Source organism: Delphinapterus leucas, chromosome 5 (genome assembly GCF_059928025.1).
Source record: "Delphinapterus leucas isolate spDelLeu-1000000601 "Yukka" chromosome 5, BTC_Dleu_Yukka2, whole genome shotgun sequence".
Classification (NCBI taxonomy): Eukaryota; Metazoa; Chordata; class Mammalia; order Artiodactyla; family Monodontidae; genus Delphinapterus; species Delphinapterus leucas.
Window position 1 is genome coordinate 107,471,217 of NC_143133.1, and position 24,309 is coordinate 107,495,525.

Below are 24,309 nucleotides of genomic sequence, written 5' to 3' on the forward strand. Positions count from 1 at the left end.
AGCTTTGTATTTCATAGATAAACTCTACTTCATCCTGATGTATAATCCATTTTATAGGTAGTATTTTGTTGAAAGTTTTTGTGTTTATTTGGGCAAATTATACTAGTGTTTAGTTTTCTATTCCTTTAATGCAAAATTGGATGCACTGTATTCCTTAGCTTCTGTCATCTGATTTTAATATTTGTATTATTTCTTCCTTCAGTATTTAATATTTTCTAATATAAAATTGAAAGCTGTAAATTTTATTTTAAATGCTGTTGTGGCCAATTCCCACAAATTTTTCTAATTTTCCTTCTGATTTCATGTTTTTTCCATATTTTGTTACTTGGAGATGAATTGCTTAATTTCCAATTATTTTGGAATTTTTCATATTTTTTTCCATTTTTATATTCAGCCAAAGAATCAAAAGGATCTATTTCTATATCTCTTTTTCTGCATGAGTTCCTCTTCTCTAGTAGTTTGCCTTTCAAATTCCCATCTTACATTCTCAATAAACATCTTTATTCTTGTTTCACCTGTAAAAGCTGTAGGAGAAATATACTTTCTGGGTCTTGAAAATGTCTTGAGGATATTTCGGAAATAGCGTATAATCTGAGTGTATCTGGCATATAGGATGGATAGACAAGCATGTAAAAGATTATATGCCATGGTAGTGAATTATAAGAAGGCCACGCACACACAGATCTAGCTAGTAAAATTTGGTTCTAATTGTTTGATGTTTTAGACAATCATGTTTTTTTTGAGGATGGGGTATATAAATATGTCTGTGTTTTACCAAGGTAAATTCTTCTAAGAACAATTCTGGGACTGCTCATAAAATGAGAGAAGATTATTTGAAGAGCTGAGTTGTGAGTGAATAAAGATCTACGTTAGGACAGTGATAAGAGTGGTTAAGAGGTTTTGCTAAGTGTAGTGGTGGTGTATGAAGTGCGGGAACTTGAGAAGTCACAGATGACAGAAATAGAAAAGCTTTCCCTTTTCAGTTTAATAGCATTTTCAGATAAAGGTGGTAGGTTCAGTTTTGTACATTTTTAATTTTAGGTACTTATTGAATGATTGAAGACTATCCTACAAATAGAATTGTGGGTTTGAATTTAGGAAAACAGCTGTGTTAGATATGAAAAATTTGACAGCTAGATCTAAGTTGATAATAATAGATGATATGGGAGTGGATGATATTGCCAGGGGACATATGACAAAGCCTTGAGAAAATGCCAGCATACTGGGAAATGATGCAGAAAACGTCTGACCACCAAGAATGGTGATCAGAGTGATAGCAGAAGGATAATAGAAAAATCTGCTTAATTTTAAGTTCACTCCTCTCTGAGCTTTCATAAAAAGGACACATAGTAAACTTAGGTAGAGACATAGCATCTGGAAGGAAAGACTGAATGTGGTATTGTCTTCATTTCTTTATTTACATTTAAAGAGCCAGAATAGTTACTTGAATTATAAATGTTCAGTCTAAATTGTTTCTCTCTTTATTTTCGCCCTGCAAGTAAGTGAATTTTTTTTCAAAACTAGGTGTATTTATCTTATATTTTATTAATTCTATGCTAATAAATCTTAGATTTCTTTAGCAATAATCAATTATATTTGAATTAGTAGTTTCCAAGATGCTTATTTCTTTTGTTTTTAAGATTCAGATTTTTGGGGGTTATTGTTGTGACGTCTTATTACTTAGTTTATGTGTTGCTTAAAATAGGAATATAGAAAAGTTGATGTAAAGTAAAATTGAATGCAAGTACTAGACCTGGCCCTTGATTTTATTGATAGATGGTACCTTTTGGCAAGGTCTCTTGGGGTACCTCCACTCAAAGTTTAAACACAAGCACACACACACAAATATATACTCCTTCAATAAGTAACGTGTGTTTGATCTTGAAGCAGAATTCCTCATCTGTACTTGACTTTGAGTGATGTGTCATATGTTGAATTTGTTATTGGTTTTTAATAAGAATATATTCAAATTCCATTTTTAAGTTTTAAAGAATAGATACAAGTTCAGTATATCTTTACAAAACATTCTTGTTTGGTTTCCTTTTATCATGTTTTAAGGTTACATGTGACTATAATGTTCCACAATGAGACAGAGATTGATAATCAGGAAAGAATAGCCCTTTAATGTGATTTATATCTATAGATTTTATGTCAGATATGAAAAGTTGCTGTTTAAATTGTAAAGGAGGATCCATTAAGGAACACTTTAAACCATTTTACTATTTAACATACCTTGAGCTCTTCTTTATAGAATTATGCCTTTTAAAGCAAACTTTAGTTGCTTACGAAATGTTTGCAAAATATGATTTGATAAAGTTAAATTATTCTAATATTAATGAAATACAGAAATAATAGCCTTTAAAATAGTACATTTAATATGAAGGTATGTGTTGTTTCAGGGGAGTATAGAAGCCAGTTATTTTCTAATTTCCATCAGTAATTTTAATTTCCTCTTGTCAGGTAAGGTTAGACAAGGGTAGACAATGTATATAGTAGGGAATGGTGAAGGTATAAAAATTCTTCAAATGTCTCCCATTTTGTCCTGTTGTCCTATTGGTTTCAGTGTATGGTTGGGTTAGATGTGAAATAACCTGTGGGTTGTTGCCTAGTTCTGGGATGAATCTCTGAAAATATCACATAGCAGTTGACATTTTTGTTACAATGGAATCATTCCCTAGTTATCTTCACTTAAACTACTCCCCTTCAAGTATTTATTAATCATATTTTCTTTTATTTGCTCAAATCATATTTTTGACAAACTGAATTGTCCTATGGTTTGGCTCAGTCTTTTTAATGTACTATCCAGCATTTGCCTTTAATTTCTTATAAATCTAATTTCTAACATGATTTATTTTCTTCATATCAGTGTTTAGGTAAAAGAAGTACTTTGCCTTTACTAGTGTACAAAAACTAACCTCTTAGAGGTTGGCCAAAATCTTCCAGTTGTACAGTTCCTAGAGCTAATATAATCTCTCATTGTGCCCATGAAAACAGTTAGACCTGGCGAGGTAGAGTTAGTTGCCCAAGACCGACAAGAGATACTACCAAGGATGATGCTTTAGTCTGGTTTTTGATTTGCTTCCCAATCTTATGTTTATTCATATGCATATATAATATATATTCATATATATTGAATATAATATATATTATATGATATGTGTGACAGGGACTTAAGCATCTGCAAATTTGGGTATTCGTAGGGGTCCTGGATCCTATTCCCCCCACCCCATAGCAAGGGACTGCTGTACTTTTATTCCCACTTCCCTCCTCACAATCTATAAGGAGTGAGGATTCTCCAGGGCAAAGGCTGTCAAGCTAAGTCAACTTTTTATCCCTATAGCCTAGTGTTTTGCACAGACTAAGAGAGATTTGATTCCTTATGCATGTCCGTAAACACCATATCAGTTGGGTTGCTTATGGTGTTAGGAGCAGAAAACCCACTTCACACTGGCCTTCAGTGACTGAAGAGGAGCTTACAGGTTCTAGTAAAAAGTCTTAGGAAAAAAAAAAAAGGTCTCACAGAAAGTATAAAGGTAGGCTGGTCTTTGATCCAGAAGTTCATGATTCCATTTGGAATAAACTCTTACTCTTTATTTCTGTAATTCTCATAGCTCTGCTCCCTTTGGGTTTTGGCTTCATCCTCAGGCTTGCTTCTCTCCTACAGAAAGAGCTTTCAATACTCCTGGAATTATGTACTTCCTCTTTTACACTGTAAGAGGAAGGAAGGAATTACCCAGCAAAACTTCTGACCTTTCCTCTTAATTGCACCAATTAGATCAAGTGGTGTTCCCTTAGACAGTTTGTCAGTGTGGGTGTGATTATTACCCTCATTGGTTTAGGACAGTTAAGGCCCTCTGTTATTGCTGGGACAGTGCTGGGGATAGTGTATGGCAACAATCTATCTAAACTGGTATACAGTAGGAAAGGGCTCCAACATCAAATTTTTATTACTCATCATAGGTTGTGTATACATGTGGATGTATATGTGAGCTTTCATTTGGAGCTTAAGGGAAAGGATCCCAATAGACTCTGTGACCAGAATTAAGTTTACATTAATTGTTTTTTTAATTTTAAACAATTAATTAACTAGGTAGTATAGCACCATAAACATGACACCACAAGTGTCTGAATTCCAAAAGAAAAGAAATAAGCAACTTGGAAACTAGTGATTGTATTGTACTGAGTATTGCTAAAGAATCCTAAAATTTTGTGGCAAAATTGATATCTAAGAAAGTACTTTTCCAGCTTTAATGTATAAATCACCTGGGGATCTCATTAAAATCCAGATTTTGATTTAGTAGGTATGGAGTGGGACCTATAATTCTGCATTTTTAATAAGTTCGTAGGTAACTCTAGTGCTGGTGGTCCATTTTACAGAGCTGGGGTTTAAAAGACCAAACTGTTTTTGTCATTTTCTAAAGGTGTTGAGAACCAGCTCAGTTTACTGTTGCAGGCCACCAATGTCTCTTTTCTGGACTTCTGCAGTAGGCTTGTAGTAGCCTCCCTCCTTAACCCTCTTGTCCCACTACAATCCATTCTCTAAATGGAGCTTATAGTGATCATTTTAATATGTAAATCAATCACATCACCCCTGTAATTAACCTTCTACTGGTATTCCATTGCATTAGAATGAAATCTAAACTCTTTACCATAACTACACTGTACTAAATGATGCAGCCCCTGCCTGCCTCTCCAAACTCATTTCATACCACTCTTCCCTTTATTCACTTTGCTTGAGTGCTTTGCAACCGCCCTTCATGCTGCTTGTAATGTGGACCCTGCATCTTCACATGACTGGCTTCTTCTCTTTATTCAGGTCTCTGCTTAAATATTAACCACTTCTGAGTGTATCTTATGAGTGACTTCAGAGAAATAAGTTCTTGGGGGATTGTTGTAATGAGAGTAGATCACCAACTCTGTCAATTCAGTTAAAGAGTGATGTAAAAGTCACTTTAAAGTTTTGGTTGGTTCAGTTCACATTAGAGATTATTTCATAATGCATGTAAAGGGTTTGTTTCCATATTTTTATAGTATTAATGGATATTTCTTTTTCCTATCCAAGTCACTGTGTGCCCAGTATTCAGCAGACAGACGAGAAGATGAGAAGATGTGTGATCATTTGATAAGAGCAGCCAAATATCGAGACCATGTGACAGCAACTCAGCTAATCCAGAAAATTATCAACATTCTCACAGACAAGCATGGAGCCTGGGGAAATTCTGCAGTGAGGTAAAGTTATACCTTTAGGATTTGGCCACTGATTTTCTGTAGAAGTCCTTGGTTTAGATAAATGGCTTTGGATATGATCAAGGCCAGATGAAGAACAAAGTAATTTAATTTTGTATTTTATCTTCTGCAATGAATTTAAAGCAAAGGGGAAGGAGAAAATCAGTATGGGTATAGTTATGGATCTTTGTGGAAATTTCAGTTCCCTTCAACTACTTCAAAAAGAATAGTTGCTCATATATTTATTTACTTTGAACTGTTAAGGGAAGTAGTTAGTGTAAACTGCTTTTACTGGTTGCACTTATATCTGAATTTATACAAGTACAACACTTTATTTAAAGAAACTATTCCCTATTTTACACTTTTGAGTTTTTAACACATAAATTTGAAAACATAATAATACGTGTTGCTTTCTTGAGTTTTGTTGCAAATTACAGGGCTATGATGAAACAATACCATCTTTAAAATTTTATTTACTACATCTACCTCCTTTTAAGATTACCAAACTGAACGTGGAATTTTTTATTCTAATTTTAGAAACAAAATATTTACTTTCTAGGACTAAGGAACTTAGATAAATCATAAAATTTAGTCTTTTTGGAATATTTTATTCTACAAGTCTTAGGAACATGTTTTGACTCATTTAAGTAATGTTAATGAAAAAGTTCTTTATTTTCCCATTAGAAAGATATTTTTTAATTCCGCATTTCTGCATAACTTTTTCTGGAAGACAACCACAAAAGAAAACAGCAAATTACTTGTATATTATATATAGGCGTAACTGGTTTCTGCTTGTGTTTTAAGCAATTCACGTGTCTAGCAGACATCAAAGTCTAGTTTTAGAGATTTTCCAGTAAACAGAAAAAGATTTTAGTTTTTTTTTAAGCTGAACTTTAAACTAGTTGAGTTGAAACCTATCTGATATGGGATGTTTTTGTTTTGAGTACAAGTATTCACTAATATAGAGTAGATATGTCTCATCATGCTTATTGTGAAGAATACTTAAATGAAATGAATTACGTTTCTGGGCATATCATTTTTGGTGTTCAGAGGAAGGAATGCAGGTCAAGGTCTTGAAGGCAAAAGGACTGAGTAAAAGCAGAAACCATGTTTGTTTGTTTGTTTTAATTACTGTTCCAGCTGATCTCAGCTGCAAGAATGGTCATGGGAATGACATGAATTACTGGGTCAGGGCCCTCTAGTGCCTTATATTGCAACATGTAAAAGCCTATGGGTGTGTGTTTGGAGGGGACTGGGGAAGGGGAGTTGTATTGAGGATTTTAGAGTTTCCAGATACTTTAATGTAACAGATTTGTTATAGTCATTTTGACACCTGGTACTGAATAAATTAGAAGATTACTTTGATGTACAGTGCTTGGCACATACTGGGAACTAAATATATGTTCGTTACATTTTTTTTTTTAGGCTTAAAATTTTTGTTTTTGACCTAAAAGGAGTTTTACAATTTTAAAATGAAAGCCTTTAGGCAACTTATGCCAAAGGGGTCATTTTTATAAGATCAAAATTCTTTCTCGTGATAGCTATACCATTGTATAGCTCAGTATACCTGTGCTGTCAACATGAAAGTGTTTTTCTGAAGTGATTTTGGTGTAATAAAGTATCTTGGAGAACTAAATGGACTGTGAAATGTATTTGTCTAGAACTAATTAGTGTTTCTGTAATAGAGTTGTTCAAGGGTTCAACTCTATTATTCTATAAAGCCAGAAAAAATTGAATTCTGAAATTTTAATATTTCCCCAAATTTACAGAACATTTTTTACTTTTTTACTCTTGAGTAAAAACAGCTGTCAAACTGTTTTCTTTTAAATGTGTACATTTTTAATTAAGAGCAACAACAAATGATTCATCATTGAAAGGAAAATTAATATTAGTGAATTGATATTTTCCTCTTTATAGATCTCATAACTTACTTAGATTTTATTAAAAACAATGCTTAGCAAAGCACATTGCCTCCATGCTGATATTTTTGTCGTCGTATTTAGTTCAGTGTCACATTCAACTGTTACTTATTTGGAATACCTGGTTGCTCCCTAATGCCTTTAATACAATTATCTTAAAATAGACCTTTTCAGTATTAATTCCAATTAGAGTGGATTTCTAGACCTTGGTGCCCTTTTTTAGGAAGCTATGTAAGAAAATGTAGTTGATAAAACGTATGCTGACTTACCATTCTTTGAGAGTGGTTAACTATTCTGATTTCCCTTGTATGAGGCTTGCATAATCAGCTTGTAAATTATGGACATGGTTATAATAAATGAGACTAACACAGTGTACTTTGTTCTTCACTTAGCATAATTCTAGAAAACATAAATGGCATTAGAGAGAAATCAGAGTCATACTGTAGCTATAATGCATTTAACTATCCTAAGCCTGTTAAAAGAAATATGCACAATGAGCAAAATTCTAGTAAAGAGGATTAAATTATTTTAAGTATAATTCCTTTGTGTTTTATCTTAAGAATTATAGTAGCATTCTGTCTTATAAATTCAATCATATTAGAATACATAGAAATTTCATTTGTGGCATTTTTTATTTTGACCCTCCTTTGGAATCCACATAATTTCCTTGTAGCCATGGCTATGTAGGCCTAATACTTTCCCATTAATGTCATTTGTTTTGTTTCACTATTGATGGCTTTTCTAATGCCACACGATCAGCCGGCTGCAATCCTGGCAGCTGGCCTGGGATCGGCAGTGGTTTTAATAAATCACAATCAGACCCATGCCATTACATCAATATTTTTAGTCAATTATAGAGAAGGTCAGGTGCTACATTCAGTATAGGAGCCTCAGCATGTGGCATTTGAGAAACATCTGGTCCTGCAACAAAACTGCAAGCTGGGAAAAAAAGAATCCAATTTATCCCATCTAAAGAGACCAAATGAAATCTGCTGCTTTATGGATAACACAATGATGATTATAGCCATTTTGAACATGTTATACTTGCTAGACTTAATACCCTTTATAAAGACATATTCCCAAAAGTTTCCATTCAATAAAAACTGAAAATGAAAATATTATTTTCTCAGAAGCAGATGGGAATTGTTGTTTCCTCACAGCAGGCATCTAATATCTTTTGACACCTAGTGACCTGCCTGAATGCAATTTGTGTCTTAATATCCCGCTTATACCAGCTTTTGCCACAAGAGAAAGAGAGAGGAGCTCTCTCTTTCTCTCTCTCTCTTCTTTCTTTGATGCCTAGACTATTGCATTGGCAGGTAAAGAAAGTATTCCTCCCTTATAACTCTTATAACTGTGTGCCCTTTACTGTCATTGCATTTTTTCAAATGCTTAGAGGTTTCAGGAAATAATGGGACAGACAAGTACCTGTTCATCCATACATTACTGTCACCTGGAGTGAGGCTCAGGTGAAAACAGAGAGAGCTTGATAAGAATAGTGGAATAAGCAAGAAAGAGGCCACAAATGAACAGAGTGGCAGAAGTAATTTTTTTTCGGTGCATGGAGCAGGCATTGTGTTTATTTGGGTCAGGAGACAAATCATCTTTCATGTAGATGACACCTGGTAAAGTGGCTGAATGTAAGAAGGATGAGGAGAGATGATGGAGAACACTGGATGGAAGTCTCAGAGGACATACTACCCTTTTCTCATATCGTCCTTCATTGCATTCTAATAGGCTGACTAATGTACCATGGAAATTCGCTCTTGGTATTAGTCCGGGAAAGAAGGTGGTTCTCTTCTTCTCTGAAAAATGCATGGATAGAGCTAGAAACATAAATTATCTTAGAAGTAATAAGGTTTAGGAGTTTCTAAGAGAATCTCTTATCAAGATTCTTGAATGCTTTTGATTAGTTTAGGAGACTGTATTTAGGTTTAGATTTCTGCTGCTTTAAGAAACTCCATTTCAGATTGCTTGAATGTGTTCTAATGGATGCCCTCAAGCTAGAGGCGTCTCTTCCTGAAAGACATTCATCTTTTTTCTGTGTCACAAGCTTGCTGGTAAAATCTTTGTGATGCTCTCTCCAATTTTTCTTCAGTAAATCAAATCTTCCTTCTTTCAGAAAGATGAATGCTGTAAGGTTGGAGTGTTATAAAAAAAAAATCAATGCAGGCAAAATTGAAACAGTATGCCTCTGTATTGATTGGCCTTGTGAAATCGAAACTAACAGCTTTGTAACTGTTCCAGTGGACAGTTAGCTGACCTGTAATGGGCAAACTATCAATATTAACATTACTGTTTTATCTTGTACTATGTCATTTTAAAATCCAGAGTCCAAGGAAAGGAAAGGCCTAAAGAATTTTTAATCTTTGTAGGAAATATCCCATTTTCTTTTTATATACCATTGTTTGAAGAAAGCAGTAGCTAATGTACTTGACCTATAAAAAACTAAGACTAGGGCAGTGTTGGTTTTATATCAGTTACTCTTTTTAAAACACAACAACAAAAAAAACCTTGATTTTTTTGAAAATAATTTCTGATTAAAAAAATTTCGCTGGTGAAATTCAATATTGAACTCATCTTTTTGGATGTGTTTCCCATTTCAACGGAAGTGTGTTATGTCTTTTGAAAACATTCTTCATCTCCAATTTTTTATTAAGTAGGCAATACCAGTGAATTTCTAGAGAAATTAAAGTGCTAATACGCTTTCCTTATCAAGAGTTCATTTTAGGCATTTGATTTCATTATAGTACGTGGGTAATCAAGCAGATCTCTAGTCATAGTACGTGGGTAATCAAGCAGATCTCTAGTCATAGGTATAATATACCCAATCTTATTCTTTCAAATGCTTTTGTTTTTATTCCTACCCACCCCTGGGAGCTAGTACTTGACATCAGTACAAGCACCACTCATTGCTCTCTCTGGAGCTTTGATGATGCTAGAAATTCTTTATAACCAATCCCGACAATAACATTGTAAGATGGCTTAATAAACCGAACATTTTTTCCATTTACCCCCTCCTTGTTCCCTTTCTTAGAAAGGAAAGAAAAAAATCAATAGCTTACAAAACAAATGGAAGAATCTATGGAGATGTCAGTTAAAGAAAACAGGTGTATTTGAAAGTGTTTACATGAAAAGAATAGTTTCAAACACTAAGCACATTAAATACCTATGCCCAGAACATAATGAGACTTGTTCATGTTCTTAGTTTTGTGATAAGTTGATATGTTTTTAAATTTATTTTCTTACTGAAGTATAATTGATTACAATGTTGTGTTAATTTCTGCTGTACAGAAAAGTGACTCAGTTATCCATATATATACATTCTTTTTTATATTCTTTTCCATTATGGTTTATCACAGTATACTGAATATAGGTCTTTGTGCTATACAGTAGGACCTTGTTGTTTATCCATCCTATATATAATAGTCTGCATCTGCTAACCCCAAACTCCCGGTCCGTCTCCCCCCCACCCCAACTCCCTCTTCCCCTTGGCAACCACAAGTCTGTTCGCTATGTCTGTGAGTCTGTTTCTGTTTCATATATAAGTTCATTTGTGCCATATATTAGATTCCACATATAAGTGATATTATGTGGTATTTGCCTTTCTCTGTCTGACTTTACTTCACTCAGTATGATAATCTTTAGTTGCATCCATGTTGCTGCAAAGAAATTTCTGGTATTGTGTCAGTACTGAGGAGCAGTTCTTTTTCCCTCATATTTTATGGCCACGGTGTAGTTGTGTTATATAGTTATACATGCTTATGATACAACTTTTATTATTAGTCAAATCTAACAGTACACTGAATGACTTATTAGAAATGTAATGACTGTTATGTTTTGTAAATCAGTGATGCTGAGTATATGAGAATTGAATAGCTATATTTTCTAATAATGTAAGGCAAAAAATACATAATTTTATAGGCAATTAACATGTTTTACAATATTCAAAATGAATATGTTCTTATAATAATTTTGGGTAAAATATTTTTGCTACAAAGTAATTTTAAAGAAATAAACAATAAAATAAGTTATGGTATTAAGTACCAACAATTCAAAGTTAATAAATTGCAACCATAAAAAAATAAAACACATTGAAAAAGAAATACAAATTATTGCACGTATGTTCACTAAAGACACCAAAACGTTTGTGTACATTTTTGCAATCCCCTTTCAGTTTCATTATTCAGTGAAGTCTCTTCCTGTTTTTCTTGATAGTCTTTCCTCCTGAGTTCTCTGACAGTTATGCACAGTATATGCTGCAGAATTTTGCTTGACAGTATACTGTGTTGTTTGTTTTGTGTGTAGATTATAAGATGTTTACCTTATGCTATTGCCATAGTTCCTAGCTTAGTGATGAGCCTGTAGTGTATCCTAAATAAATTTTTTTTTAATCAGGTAGACTACTTGTCTTCATTCATAACTTATCTTAAACTTATCATTATGCTAGGTATTAAATCAGATAAATTTCTTTCAACCAAAGCAGCAAGAAATTTAAACAGTAAAGTTCAAAAATATTTTTATCACAACTGGTGGTATTTTATGAAGGATGATATTAATTCAGAAATTAAGAAAAATGTAGTAGAAATAGAATATATCTGAAAAGAGATGTACTGTAGATAATAGTTACAGACTTGGAAATTTTGGTTTCTGTTTGTAAAGAACACTTTTCTGTAACAATTTACTTTGAATATTTCGATTAGAAAAATTTGAAGCTCAATAGGTAATTTTAAGTTGTAACTTGGGTGGGGAGTCCTTGAACTTTAATAGTCCCTGGTATAATTTTTGGTATAATCAAAAATTTTCAGAAGTATCTTAAAGAGTTGGAAGCAGATGAAATTCTTTAAGGAGTTTGAGAAAATTTAGTGGTTTCATATAAATCTGGAGAGGAACCATACAATCTGTGTTTTTAACAAGTACCCCAGTACAAAAATCACTTGAAAACCACAGCAGTAGTTTAGCCAAACTTGCAATTTGTTGTCAGGGCTGCCTTCCACTTAAGACTACTGTAGGCTATTCTTGTAGCTGATACTTGGCTGTTTCAAGTTTTGTTTCTCCTGCCTATAGGAGCACTTTTTCTATTCATATTTGTTTAACACCAGCTGTGCATCATGTACTGTGCACAGTAAGGCACTCCAAAAACCAATATGAGTAAAACAGATATGTTTCTTGCCCTCATAGAACTTTCTGTCTAAGAGAGGCAATGGGAAAGTGAACAGAAAATTATAAATAGCTTAAAAGCAATGATTTTAATTTCTCACTGTATATAGCCATAAATAAGGAAATAGAAGGCTTTTTTTTTCATCCATCTTTAGTTTTTCTTTGGTAAAAGATCAGTGTGATTTCGTGGAAAGAACACTAGTGTGACATCTGTATTTCTATTCCTGACTCTTTCACTAACTGGTTATGTGACAATGAACAAGTTAAACTAACAAAATCTTATTTCATATGCATTTTATTTATTTCAGACAGATTACCTGTGAGAAGAAAGCAACAATAGTTGGTTTGCATTAGAGCCTGAGGCTTAAAGGAGGAGGGAGATGTTAACACAAATTATTGCAAATATGGCAAATGTTACTATTAAAGTAAGTTGATTAAATGTAAAATAGATAGCTAGTGAGAAGCAGCCACATAGCACAGGGAGATCAGCTCAGTGTTTTGTGACCAGACCAGCTAGAGGGGTGGGATAGGGAAGGTGGGAGGAGACGGAAGAGGGAGGGGATATGGGGATATATGTATACCTATAGCTGACTCACTTTGTTATACAGAAGAAACTAACACACCATTGTAAAGCAATTATACTCCAATAAAAATGTTAAAAAATTTTTTCTCTTTCTGATATTTAATTGCTAGTGTATAGAAATGCACTAGGTTTCTGGTTATTACTTCTGTATACAGCAACTTTGCCGAATTCATTGATGAGCTCTGGTAGTTTTCTGGTAGTGTCTTTGGGATTTTCTATGTATAGCATCATGTTATCTGCAAACAGTGACACGTTTACTTCTTCCTTTCTAATCTGGATTCCGTTTATTTCTTTTTCTTGTCTGATTGCTGTGGCTAGGACATCCTAAACTATGTTGAATACAAGTGGTGAGAGTGGGCGTCCTTGTCTTGTTCTTGATCTTAGAGGGAATGCTTTCAGCTTTTTACCATTGAGTGTGATGTTTGCTGTTGGTTTTGTCATATATAGCCTTTATTATGTTGAGGTGTGTTCCATGTATGCCCACTCTCTGAAGAGGTTTTATCATAAATGGATGTTGAATTGTATCAAAAGCTTTTTATGCATCTATTGAGATGACCATATGGTTTTTATTTTTCAGTGTTTTAACATGGTGTATCACACTAATTCACTTGTGGATATTGAAAGATTCTTGCATCCCTGGAATAAATCCCACTTGATCATGGTATATGATCCTTTTAATATATTGTTGGAGTCAGTTTGCTAGTATTTTGTTGAGGATTTTTTTTTTTTTTTTTTTTGTGGTACGTGGGCCTCTCACTGTTGTGGCCTCTCCCGTTGCGGAGCACAGGCTCCGGACGCACAGGCTCAGTGGCCATGGCTCACGGGCCTAGCTGCTCCGTGGCATGTGGGATCTTCCCGGACCGGGGCACGAACCCGCGTCCCCTGCATCGGCAGGCGGACTCTCAACCACTGCGCCACCAGGGAAGCCCTTGTTGAGGATTTTTGCATCCATGTTCATCAGTGATGTTGGCCTGTAATTTTTTTGTGTGTGTGTGGTATCTTTGTCTGGTTTTTATATTAGGGTGATGGTGGCCTCATAGAATGAGTTTGGAGGTGTTCCTTCCTCTGCAATTTTTGGGAATAGTTTCAGAAGGATAGGTGTTAACTCTTCTCTAAATGTTTGGTAGAATTCACCTGTGAAGCCATCTGGTCCTGCACTTTTGCTTGGTGGGAGTTTTTAAATTACTGATTCAATTTCAGTACTGGAATTGATCTGTTCATATATTCTATTTTTTCCTGGTTCAGTCTTGGGAGATTGTACCTTTCTAAGAATTTGTCCATTTCTTCTAGGTTGTCCATTTTATTGTCATATAGTTTCTCTTAGTAGTCTCTTATGATCCTTTGTGTTTCTGTGGTGTCAGTTGTAACTTCTCTGTTTTCATTTCTGATTATTGATTTGGGCCCTCTCTTTTGAGTTAACATTTGAACCCAGGTAGTCTGACTCAGAGTCTATACTTACAACCATTATGTAACTTCTTAATGTTAGTAATTGGTACTAGGTTTTTGAGTGTTTACAATCTGCCTGGCACTGGCTAATTCCTTTACAAAACTTTCATTGGATCTTCACAATAACCCTGTAAAGTGGATACTATTATTTCTAGTTTGCCTTGGAGTAAATGAAGGCTTAGACACATTCATGACTTTTCAAATAATAAAGCTTCTGTTTTTACACCTTATAGTTTGCTACTTCAGTCAACATTGAAAGGTTTATCCATGTTTGATGTTTTGTTTCAAGAAGTACAGGTGTGAGTGCCACTCTTATTTTTTGGGAATTTGATTTTTCTTTTCTTTTTCTACTCTTTCTACCTACCTTTTACTTACTTATTTTTTTAGTTTTACTTATTTAGCTTGCTTGTGTCCAAACTTTTTTTTATGCAAAAATCAAACCACCAATAAAAAGCCTTATAAATATTGTTCTTAATTAGAACCCAGTATATAATATTGATAAGAAGGGTCCCATCCTAGTTGACCAAGAGATCATGGGTTTCTTACTCATTGCTCTACAATCATCTCGTGATGTGAAAATCACTCCGCAGCCTGAAAAGGGAATATTGGTCCAATGGAAGCTTGTTAGAATAAAATCAAAGTGGAACCTAACCTCCTAATTTATAATCTAGGACTCTTTCTAGCTTTCTGCCCTGCCCCCCTATATCTCTCATCATCTTATATTGGGTTATTTTTTTTAAGTGTATTGAATTTTTAGTAAATGATACATACCAGTGTTCAAATATTACTTACATATGAAAGTGATGCTTGATTGGACCTGGATCAAAACCACCACATAAGCAGCTATAAATATTATTGGAATAATTTGAATATTGATTCAATATTATATATAATATTGTTTTAATAGTTCATTTCTGAATAATTAATACTATTTCTAAATAATAATTGTATTGTTTTATAAGAAAATATCATTGTTGTTCTTAGGAGATACGTTTGCTTAAGGGTTGAAACGTCATGCTGTCTGTAACTAATTGTCAAGTGGTCCAGCAAAAAATAAATAAATAAATAAACATGGGGGAGAGAGATTGAGTGGAAGCATGTTAAAGCAAATATAGCAAGATAAGTAAACAAGGTGGTTTAGGTAAAGGTATGTAATTTTTTTCGATATTCTTCTTGCTGCTTTTCCATAGGTTTGTAACTTTTGCTGGGAAGAATATACTTCTGAGAAAATACTGAGAGATTGTCTCTTGGGTTTCCCTTACATTGTTTCCCTCTAGCTGTGGTTAATTGAGAATTAAAGCTTGATGTTAAAAATAAAATTTTTTGGTTGCATATTCAGAATTAGAAATTTTTTTACTTTACTTTCAGAGTTCAGTAAATTCTTACCAAATGCTTTCTGTGTCTTAGAAACAACACGTAGGTTAACGTATTATGCACTTTCCTTGAAAACACCTGGTATACTCATATTTAACACTGTAAGGTATGGTTGGATGCACCTAATCTATGCCTTACCGCATTTTGTAGGTGAGGAAACAGTTGTTGAGAGGTTAAATAATTTGTTGGAGATTGTACAAGTGATCTCTGACAAAACCAAGACTCAAAATCTTCACCATTTTGAGCTTGACTGAATGACTTTCATGAAATCATTTAGTTACTTATTCGTCAGTCATTCCAAGTGTCTTTTTCTTTCTTCCTCCTTATTTCTTCCTTCCATCCTTCCTTTTATTGATGTTTTTCTGATTAAGTTTTCAAAATTGGTTAATTTTGGAACTAATATTTGTTAAACACCTATTATGTGTCAGGCATTGTGCTAATTGCTGAGGCTGTAATAATAGAAAAGACAGACATGGGTTCTGTCCTCATAGAGCGTAGAATTTAAGAGATTGTTACTTCATTGTGAGTATGTCCTGGGATTTTCTGGCTCTGCTGGTATCATGCTAAAGCAGTCATATAGCATTTTCTGTTTAGAATGCTTTCACTTTGTGCTTCATGCTCTTCTCAGTGTTTGTCCATCTTGTCTCTAAGCCTCTTGCATATATATTGTTTCCTTCTCTAGTTTATGTGTCCTGCCATGTCTCCTATAACAACCTCTACTTCCCATGTTACAGCCCTTGTGACAATGAATAGTAATTGCTTTTGAAATCGCCCCAGACTCTTAACCTATAAATGCCATTAGGGAAATTATTATATTTATTTTTGTTCATTAACATGTGCTGGGAATATTACCTGGAATATTTTAGGCAGTTTAATAAGTGGCTTTTTAGTGATTGAAAAAAAGAAGTATATGCTTCAAAGTTTAACATACGATAAAAACAGAAAGGAACTGGAAAATCAAGTGTGTGGTTTGGAATTTGTTTTATCATTCTCTCTTTTTCATAAGACCTAGGCCACATGCCTAATTAAAAACCAAACCAAACAAAAAACAACAGCGGATTGCTCTGTGCACACTGTCTGTAGCTTGTCTGGTCCCAGCCTGTGTTTAGTATGATTTGGTAACACTAAATCATTCCCAAACCCAAGATTCACTTGAGGTCTTTTGATACCTCTCTCTCCCTCCAAACCCACCAAAGAATTTATATTGTTTTAAAGTCAGCCTGGGGAATAGTTTATGTGAGTATTCTTCCAGGGTTTTCAAAGGAGGCTCTAAAGATTGGACACAGACTGAATTTTGGACTTTACCCATAGATATCTAGAGTCCACAGGAATAAATATCCAGTGAGTTGTCTTTCATACGTTCTCCCATTCCCAAAGAATCCATCGTTTCCATCAATATCAGGAACTTTTACTATATGCCTAATTAGACTGAGCACTTACTGTTGGGAACAAAGAACCACATTGACTGTAGAGCCTGTATTAGTCTCTCATTGCTACTGTAAAAATTACCACAAATATAGTGGCTTGAATAATAGTTGTTTTTTAGGTTCAGAAGCCTGAACTTTGTTAGCAGCACTGTGTTTCTTCTGGAGGCTCTGGAGGCAATACATTTTCTTGAGTTTTTTGAACTTCTAATGCCTGCATTCCTTGATTCATGGCCCCTTCTTCCAGCTTCAAATTCCCCAGCACAGCATCTTCAAATATTCAACTCTGCTTCTGTTGTCTCCTTCTTTTTGTTTGTTTTTATCATCATTTGCCTTCCCTCACTTTAACCCTCCTGCCTCTCTCTTATAAGGACCTTGTGATTACATTAGCTTACCGAGATAATCCAGGGTAATTTCCTCATCTCTATACCTTTAATTTAATCACACCTATAAAATCCCTTTGCCACGTAAGGCCATGTATTCACAATTCTGGGGATTAGTATGTCGACATCTTTGGGGGCCCTTATTTAGCCAATTGCAGCACCTATTCTTTTAATTCTTTCTTTGAGATGATATACTAATATTGTATAGCTAGTGATTTAGTTTGCATCTCTTTTCTTACTAGATATATAATATTGACAGAGCACTTATTAGTTATTGTTCTTCTTTTTTTTTTTTTTTTTTTTTTTTGGCCACACCACATGGCTTACTGGATCCTAGTTCCCCGACCAGGGATTCAGTCTGCGCCCTTGTCAGTGAAGGTGTGGGTGCCTAATCACTTGTCCGCCAGGGAATTCCCTAAAGTGTACAGTTTTTATGTTTATATATATATATATATATATATATAATGTATGTATCTCCTTCAAATCATCACCGCAATCAAAAGATTTCCTCCTGCCCTTTGGTGATTCCTTCTCTTCTACCTTCCCTACCCACAGGCTTCCACTGATCAATATAGACTAGTTTATATTTTCTAGAATAACTTGTCAGTAGATTTACCCAGTTTGTGCTCCTTTTTTTTTCCTGGTTCCTTTCACTCAGCATAATTATTTTGAGATTCATCCATGCTGTTGAATATATTCATAGGTCATATTTTGCATGTGAATATCCGTTTGTTCCAGCACTATTCATTAAAAAGACAATTCTTTATCCACTGAATATCCTTTGCACTTTTGTCTAAAATCTGTTACCCATCTGTATGTCGGTTTATTTCTGGACTTTGTTTTCTGTTCTCTTCACCTCTGACTGTCCTTCTGCCAGGACCACAGGGTCTTTGATTACTGGCTTTACAAGTCTTGAAGTCAGGTTGTATTAGTCTTCCAACTTTATTCTTTTTCTGAGTTATTTTGGACAGTGTAGGTCTTTGGAATTTCCAAATGTAGTTTAGAATCAGCTTGTCAGTTTCTGTCCTGGGATTGGATTTGATTTTGTTGATGAATTTGGGGGGAATTTACATCATAATTATATTGACTCTACTAACCCATGAAAAAGGAATGTCTCTGCATTTATATAGTCTTTAATTTCTTCCAGCAATCTTATGTAGCTATCAGTATATACATATTGCCCCTCTTTTCAGATATATACCTATGTATTTCATATTGCCTATTGGAAACATTATTTTTACTTCAGTTTCTGAGTGTTCATTGCTGGCAGATAGAAATACAGGATATTTTGGATATTGATCTTGTATCCTGCAGCCTTATTTAACTCAGTTATTCTAGTAGATTTTTGTAGTTTCTGTCTGATTTTATATGTAGGCAATTATATTGTCAGCAAAAAAAAGTTTACTTCTTCCTTTTTTTTTTGCCGCACTGCAGGGCTTGTGGGCTCTTATTTCCCCTACCAGAGATTGAACCCTTGCCCTCAGGAGTGAAAACTTGGAGTTCTAACCACTGGACCACCAGGGAATTCCCTACTTATTTCTTTATAGTTTGGATTTTTTTTTTTTTTTTTTGGCGATATGCGGGCCTCTCACTGTTGTGGCCTCTCCCGTTGCAGAGCACAGGCTCCCGACGCGCAGGCTCAGCGGCCATGGCTCACGGGCCCAGCTGCTTCGTGGCATGTGGGATCTTCCTAGACCAGGGCACGAACCTGTGTCGTCTGCATTGGCAGGTGGATTCTCAACCACTGCGCCACCAGGGAAACCCTATAGTTTGGATTTTTTTCAGGAGGGGGTTGTTCTTTTCCCTTGCCAGATTATCTAGCATAATGTTGAATAGAAGTGATGAGAGCATAAATCTTTGTCCTTATCCTGATCTGAGGGTGGGGGAGACATTCAGTCCTTTATCATTAAATATGATGTTCTTGTAGGTTTTTCATGGATACCTTTTATTAGATTGAAGAAGCTAGCTTCTATTTCTAGTTTGCTGAGAGTATTTATCAGGAATGGTTTTCTCTTATTAGTTTAATTTGGTGTTTAATGTTAAAACAATAATTTTTGGATGTTAAACCAATCTTGCATTCTGATGATGTACTCATCTTGGTCATGAAGTATTATCCTTTTCATATATCATTGAATTTGATTTGGTAAAATTTTGTGACTTTGTGTAGAATTTTTACATTCATGACTAACATTGGTTTATGGTTTTCTTTTAACACGTTTGACAAGTTTTGGCATCAGGATAATGCCAGCCTCAAAATGAGTGGGGAAAAAAAAAAATGAGTGGGAAGTCATTCCTCCACATCATAATCTGAATAGTTTATGTAAAATGGGTATTTATTTCTTAAATGTTTTATAGAATTTGTTAGCCAAGTCAAGTAGGCCTGGAATTTTGTTCGGTGAATTTTTAAACTACAAAGTCAGTTTTTTTAATACTTTAGAGCTCTTTTCATTTATTATCAAAGTTGTCCAATTTAGTGGCATCAACTTATTCATAATATTCATTTATTATTCTTTTAATGTTTGCAAAATATGTGGTGATGTTGCCTGTCTTATTTCTGATCTTGGTAATTTGTGTCTTCTCTCTTTTTTTGCTTCATGAATTTTTCTTTCTCTTTTTTCTATTTCTTTGATTTTCATTGTGATATTTATTATTTCCTTTCTTCTGCTTTGGGTTTTATTTACTATTGCTTTACTTAAGGTCAATGATTTTTAGACTTTTTCCTAATATAGGCTTTTAGTACAATAAATTTAGCTCTAGGTACAGCTTTGGCAGCATCTCACATATTTTGATGGGTGGTATGTTCATTTTGTTTCTGTTCAAAATCTAATTCTCTTTTGACTTTTCCTTTGAACCAGGGATATTTAGAAAGATGTTACTTAGTTTGCAAGTAACTGATACTAATTTTTTGAAATTTGTTTTATGCCCCAGAATATGGTCTGTTGTGGTGAATGTTTCAAGTACACTTGAAAAGAATGTGCATTGTGCTGTCATTGGGTATAGTGTTCTGTAAATGTCAATTAGGTCAAGTTGGTTGATAGTGTTGTTCACGTCTTATATAACCTTACTGATTTTCTGTCGACTTGTCCTATCAATTATTGAGAGAGGGATATTGAACTCTCCCATTGTCGTTCTTTCTCTGGCCTTAGGTAGTTTCCTTACATGCTTGCAGTGAGTGGTGCTCTACAGAATGCTTGAGGGCAACATCCTTCACATCTCTAGTGTTCTTTCTCTTTTCAGCCCTCTCCTCTTCAGTACTTAGTCCTAAGAACTCTCACCACCTTCTCTCAGACACAGGTCTGTCTCTTCAACTCAGAGAACTGAACTGGACTGGACTTTGCTTAGCTTCCCTCTCCCTGTGTTTTGGGCTAGAAATTTTAAAACAGTGAGCCTGGGAAACCGTAGGACTCCTTGTTTTTTTCCATCTCTAAGGGATCTCTCTCTTTAGTTTTCTGAGGTCTAGTGTCTTAAAAACTGTTGTTTCTTTTATTTTATTTGGTGTTTTCCATAGTTTTATTTTGTAGGGTAAATTGTAGTTACTCTGTCTTAGCCAGAGTGGAAGTTCTCCCCTTATTTACTTTATTTTAGCAAAAATTGTTTATTGCTTGGTATGTGGCACCATCTGACATGATAAAAATTCAGAGCTGAATAAGTCATAATATTATCAAGGAATTCAGAACAAACAGGGAAACAGATACATATAAATAACCATGACATCAGATAGTAAATACTATTCAAACTCTAGTATTATGAACTAAGTGATATGACAACAGTAAGGAGTAATCAATTCTAAATTTATAGGGGAAACAATGACATTTAAACTGAATTTTGTTAGATGAGTGAATTTTGCTGTGTGGAAAAGCATTTTGGTATATGCTTTTTGTTATGTGATTACTCACTCAACCAATCAGATTTCTTCTTTAGTGCCTGCCTGGAGTTATGAGAAAACCACTGAATATCTCTATTTCAAACTATTATGGAACTTATAGACATTGCTGATGGGAATGCAAACTAGAATAGAATGCAAATGGCATTGCCACTTTGGAAAACTATTTAGCAGCTTCTTATAAAGTTATCATGTAACTCTAAAGTCCTACTGTTAGATATTTACTCAAGTGAAATGAAAATACAGTTCATAGAAAAAAAACCCCACTATTCTGAATGTTTGTAGCAGATAAAAATATCTGTGCTATATCTGTACAGAGGATATTATTTAGCAATAAAAAAGAACAAATTACGGAGACACGCAGCAGTGTGGATGACTCTTAAGTGCATTGCACCGGAAGAAGCGAGACTCAAAAGGTTCTGCATTATGATTCCATTTGTATGACATTTTGGAATAGGCAAACTTAGGGGTAAAAGTCAGATCCGTGGGTTTATAGAGGTTGACTACAGAGGGGTACAAGAATATTTTTGTGTGTGATGGAACTGTTGTTGATTGTGTTTGTGGTTACACAACTGTGTAGAAAAAAGTTAATATAGCAGACTCATATCCTTAGAAAGAGCTGATTATAAGACGTATGGGAACTTGAATGGTAAATAGTTCTTTATACAAATATAAAGCTTTCTGTAAATGATAAAAGTAGCTCAGTTTGCCTAGACTGTTTGTACAAACAATGTGGTTTATGCTAAACATCAGTTTTTATTCTGGGAGTCTGGTATTATGGTACATGCTAGGTAGAGGATACCTTAACAACCAGCACCAAATGAAAACCTTGGGAGCTGAGGCTCTAATGAGCTTCCCTAAAGAAACATTTCACATATGGTCTCACAACTCAGTGCTGCAGGGGTTAAATACATCCTGTGTGACTCCACAGGGACAGGACTGTTAGAAACTTGTGCCTGGTTTCCTCCAGACTTCACTCCATGTGCCTTTTCCCTTTGCTGATTTTGACTTGCATCATTTTGCTATGAGAAATTATAGCCGTGAGGATGACTATATGCTGAGTCCTGTGAGTCCTCCTAGTGAGTCACTGAATCTGAAGGTAGTCTTAGAGATCCTGACACAACTATGCATTTATCAGAACTCATAAAATTGTGTATGAGTTATGCCTTCAAAAAGCCCTTATATCATGTTTTAATTGTGTTTAAAAAGACAAAGGTGCCGAAGTTGTTAGACTTCTTAAAGTTGTGATCCATTCATGACTACAAGAAATTATCTCATGAAGTAATTTTGGCCTAGAAGAATGAATATGGGGGCTTCCGTGGTGGTGCAGTGATTAAGAATCTGCCTGCCAATGCAGGGGACACGGGTTCAAGCCCTGGTCCGGGAAGATCCCACATGTCGTGGAGCAACTAAGCCCATGCGCCACAACTACTGAGCCTGCGTGCCACAACTACTGAAGCCCATGCACATAGAGCCCATGATCCACAAGAGAAGCCACTGCAGTGAGAATCCTGCAGCCCACGCACTGCGATGAAGAGTAGTCCCAACTCGCTGCCACTAGAGAAAGCCCATGTGCAGCAACAAAGACCTGATGCAGCCAAAAATAAATAAGTAAATAAGTAAATTAATTAATTAAAAAAAAAGAATGACCATGGGATTTGGCCTCATATAGCTCTGGATTTGAAAATCAGCTCTTTTATTTAGAAGATTTTTTTTTTTTGCTAAGCCTCAGTTTTCTCAACTCTTAAATGGCAATGTTAATTCCTGTCTTGCATATGAAATGTTATAGAAAAGCTTGATGGGGATAAAGTTTAAGAAGGGGTCTTTTATTTTTTATTTTTTTTAATTTTTTTTTTTTGCGGTACGCGGGCCTCTCACTGATGTGGCCTCTCCTGTTGCGGAGCACAGGCTCCGGACGCGCAGGCTCAGCGGACATGGCTCACGGGCCCAGAGGCTCCGTGGCATGTGGGATCCTCCCAGACCGGGGTACGAACCCACGTCCCCTGCATCAGCAGGCGGACTCTCAACCACTGCGCCACCAGGGAAGCCCTATTTTTTATTTTTTTATTTTTATTTTTTTTGCGCTACGCGGGCCTCTCACTGTTGTGGCCTCTCCCGTTGCAGAGCACGGGCTCCAGATGTACAGGCTCAGCGGCCATGGCTCACGGGCCCAGCCACTCCGTGGCATGTGGGATCCTCCCAGACTGGGGCACGAACCCGTGCCCCCTGCATCGGCAGGTGGACTCTCAACCACTGTGCCACCAGGGAAGCCCAAGAAGGGGTCTTTTAAATTAGATGTATGTTAAGAGAGCAAATCCTGTGGACCTGTAACATGAACTCTAGGTTGCATGTGATTAGATGGTGTTAAAGTAGAAAAAAAAGTGAAAAGTTAGTGACAAACTATTATGTTTTAGGCTATACTTGTATTAACCAATGCATTCATTTATATCATAATCCATTTTAGATAAAATGTCAAGTCACAATTAGGCATTTGTTGAAAAGAGAAAACTCCAGGGTCTGTTCTAAAATCAGAACAGCTTTTTGTGGTTCATATCAGCTCTACCTGTATCCCATTTTAATAATTGGTTATGATTATAACCTAGACTTGTTGAAAAACTCTTGGTTATAAAAGCCTGCAGGTAACCTACCAAGTGATGTCCTTGCCTGTAGTCTTTCTTAATAGTATTGCAGCTTCAGCGTGTTATTAGTAAACTCATTCTCTGTGGAAAAACTTAAGATATGACATTCAAGGCCCCTTAGTGCCAGTCCTTAAATCTGCCTTGCCATTCATCCTTTCTATGTATCTTTAGCCACACCAGGCAACTTGCATTTCAAGCACATTTTTCTTTTTTTTCCCTCATGTTCTTCTTTGTGTCTTCAGTGCTCTTCCCATCTTATTTGCTTAGTGAGT

At 35.2% G+C, this 24,309-nt stretch overlaps 1 protein-coding gene across 4 annotated transcripts in view; it reads left to right on the forward strand.

Moving 5' to 3' along the window:
* LRBA (LPS responsive beige-like anchor protein) overlaps nucleotides 1–24,309 on the forward strand; it is a 748,688-nt gene that overhangs the window by 350,458 nt on the left and 373,921 nt on the right. For all 4 annotated transcript variants that reach the window (XM_022599722.3, XM_022599721.3, XM_022599723.3 and 1 more), the window contains one exon: nucleotides 5,063–5,229. In XM_022599722.3, coding sequence (XP_022455430.1) covers nucleotides 5,063–5,229 — 167 coding nt within the window. The remainder of the gene's footprint in view (nucleotides 1–5,062; nucleotides 5,230–24,309) is intronic.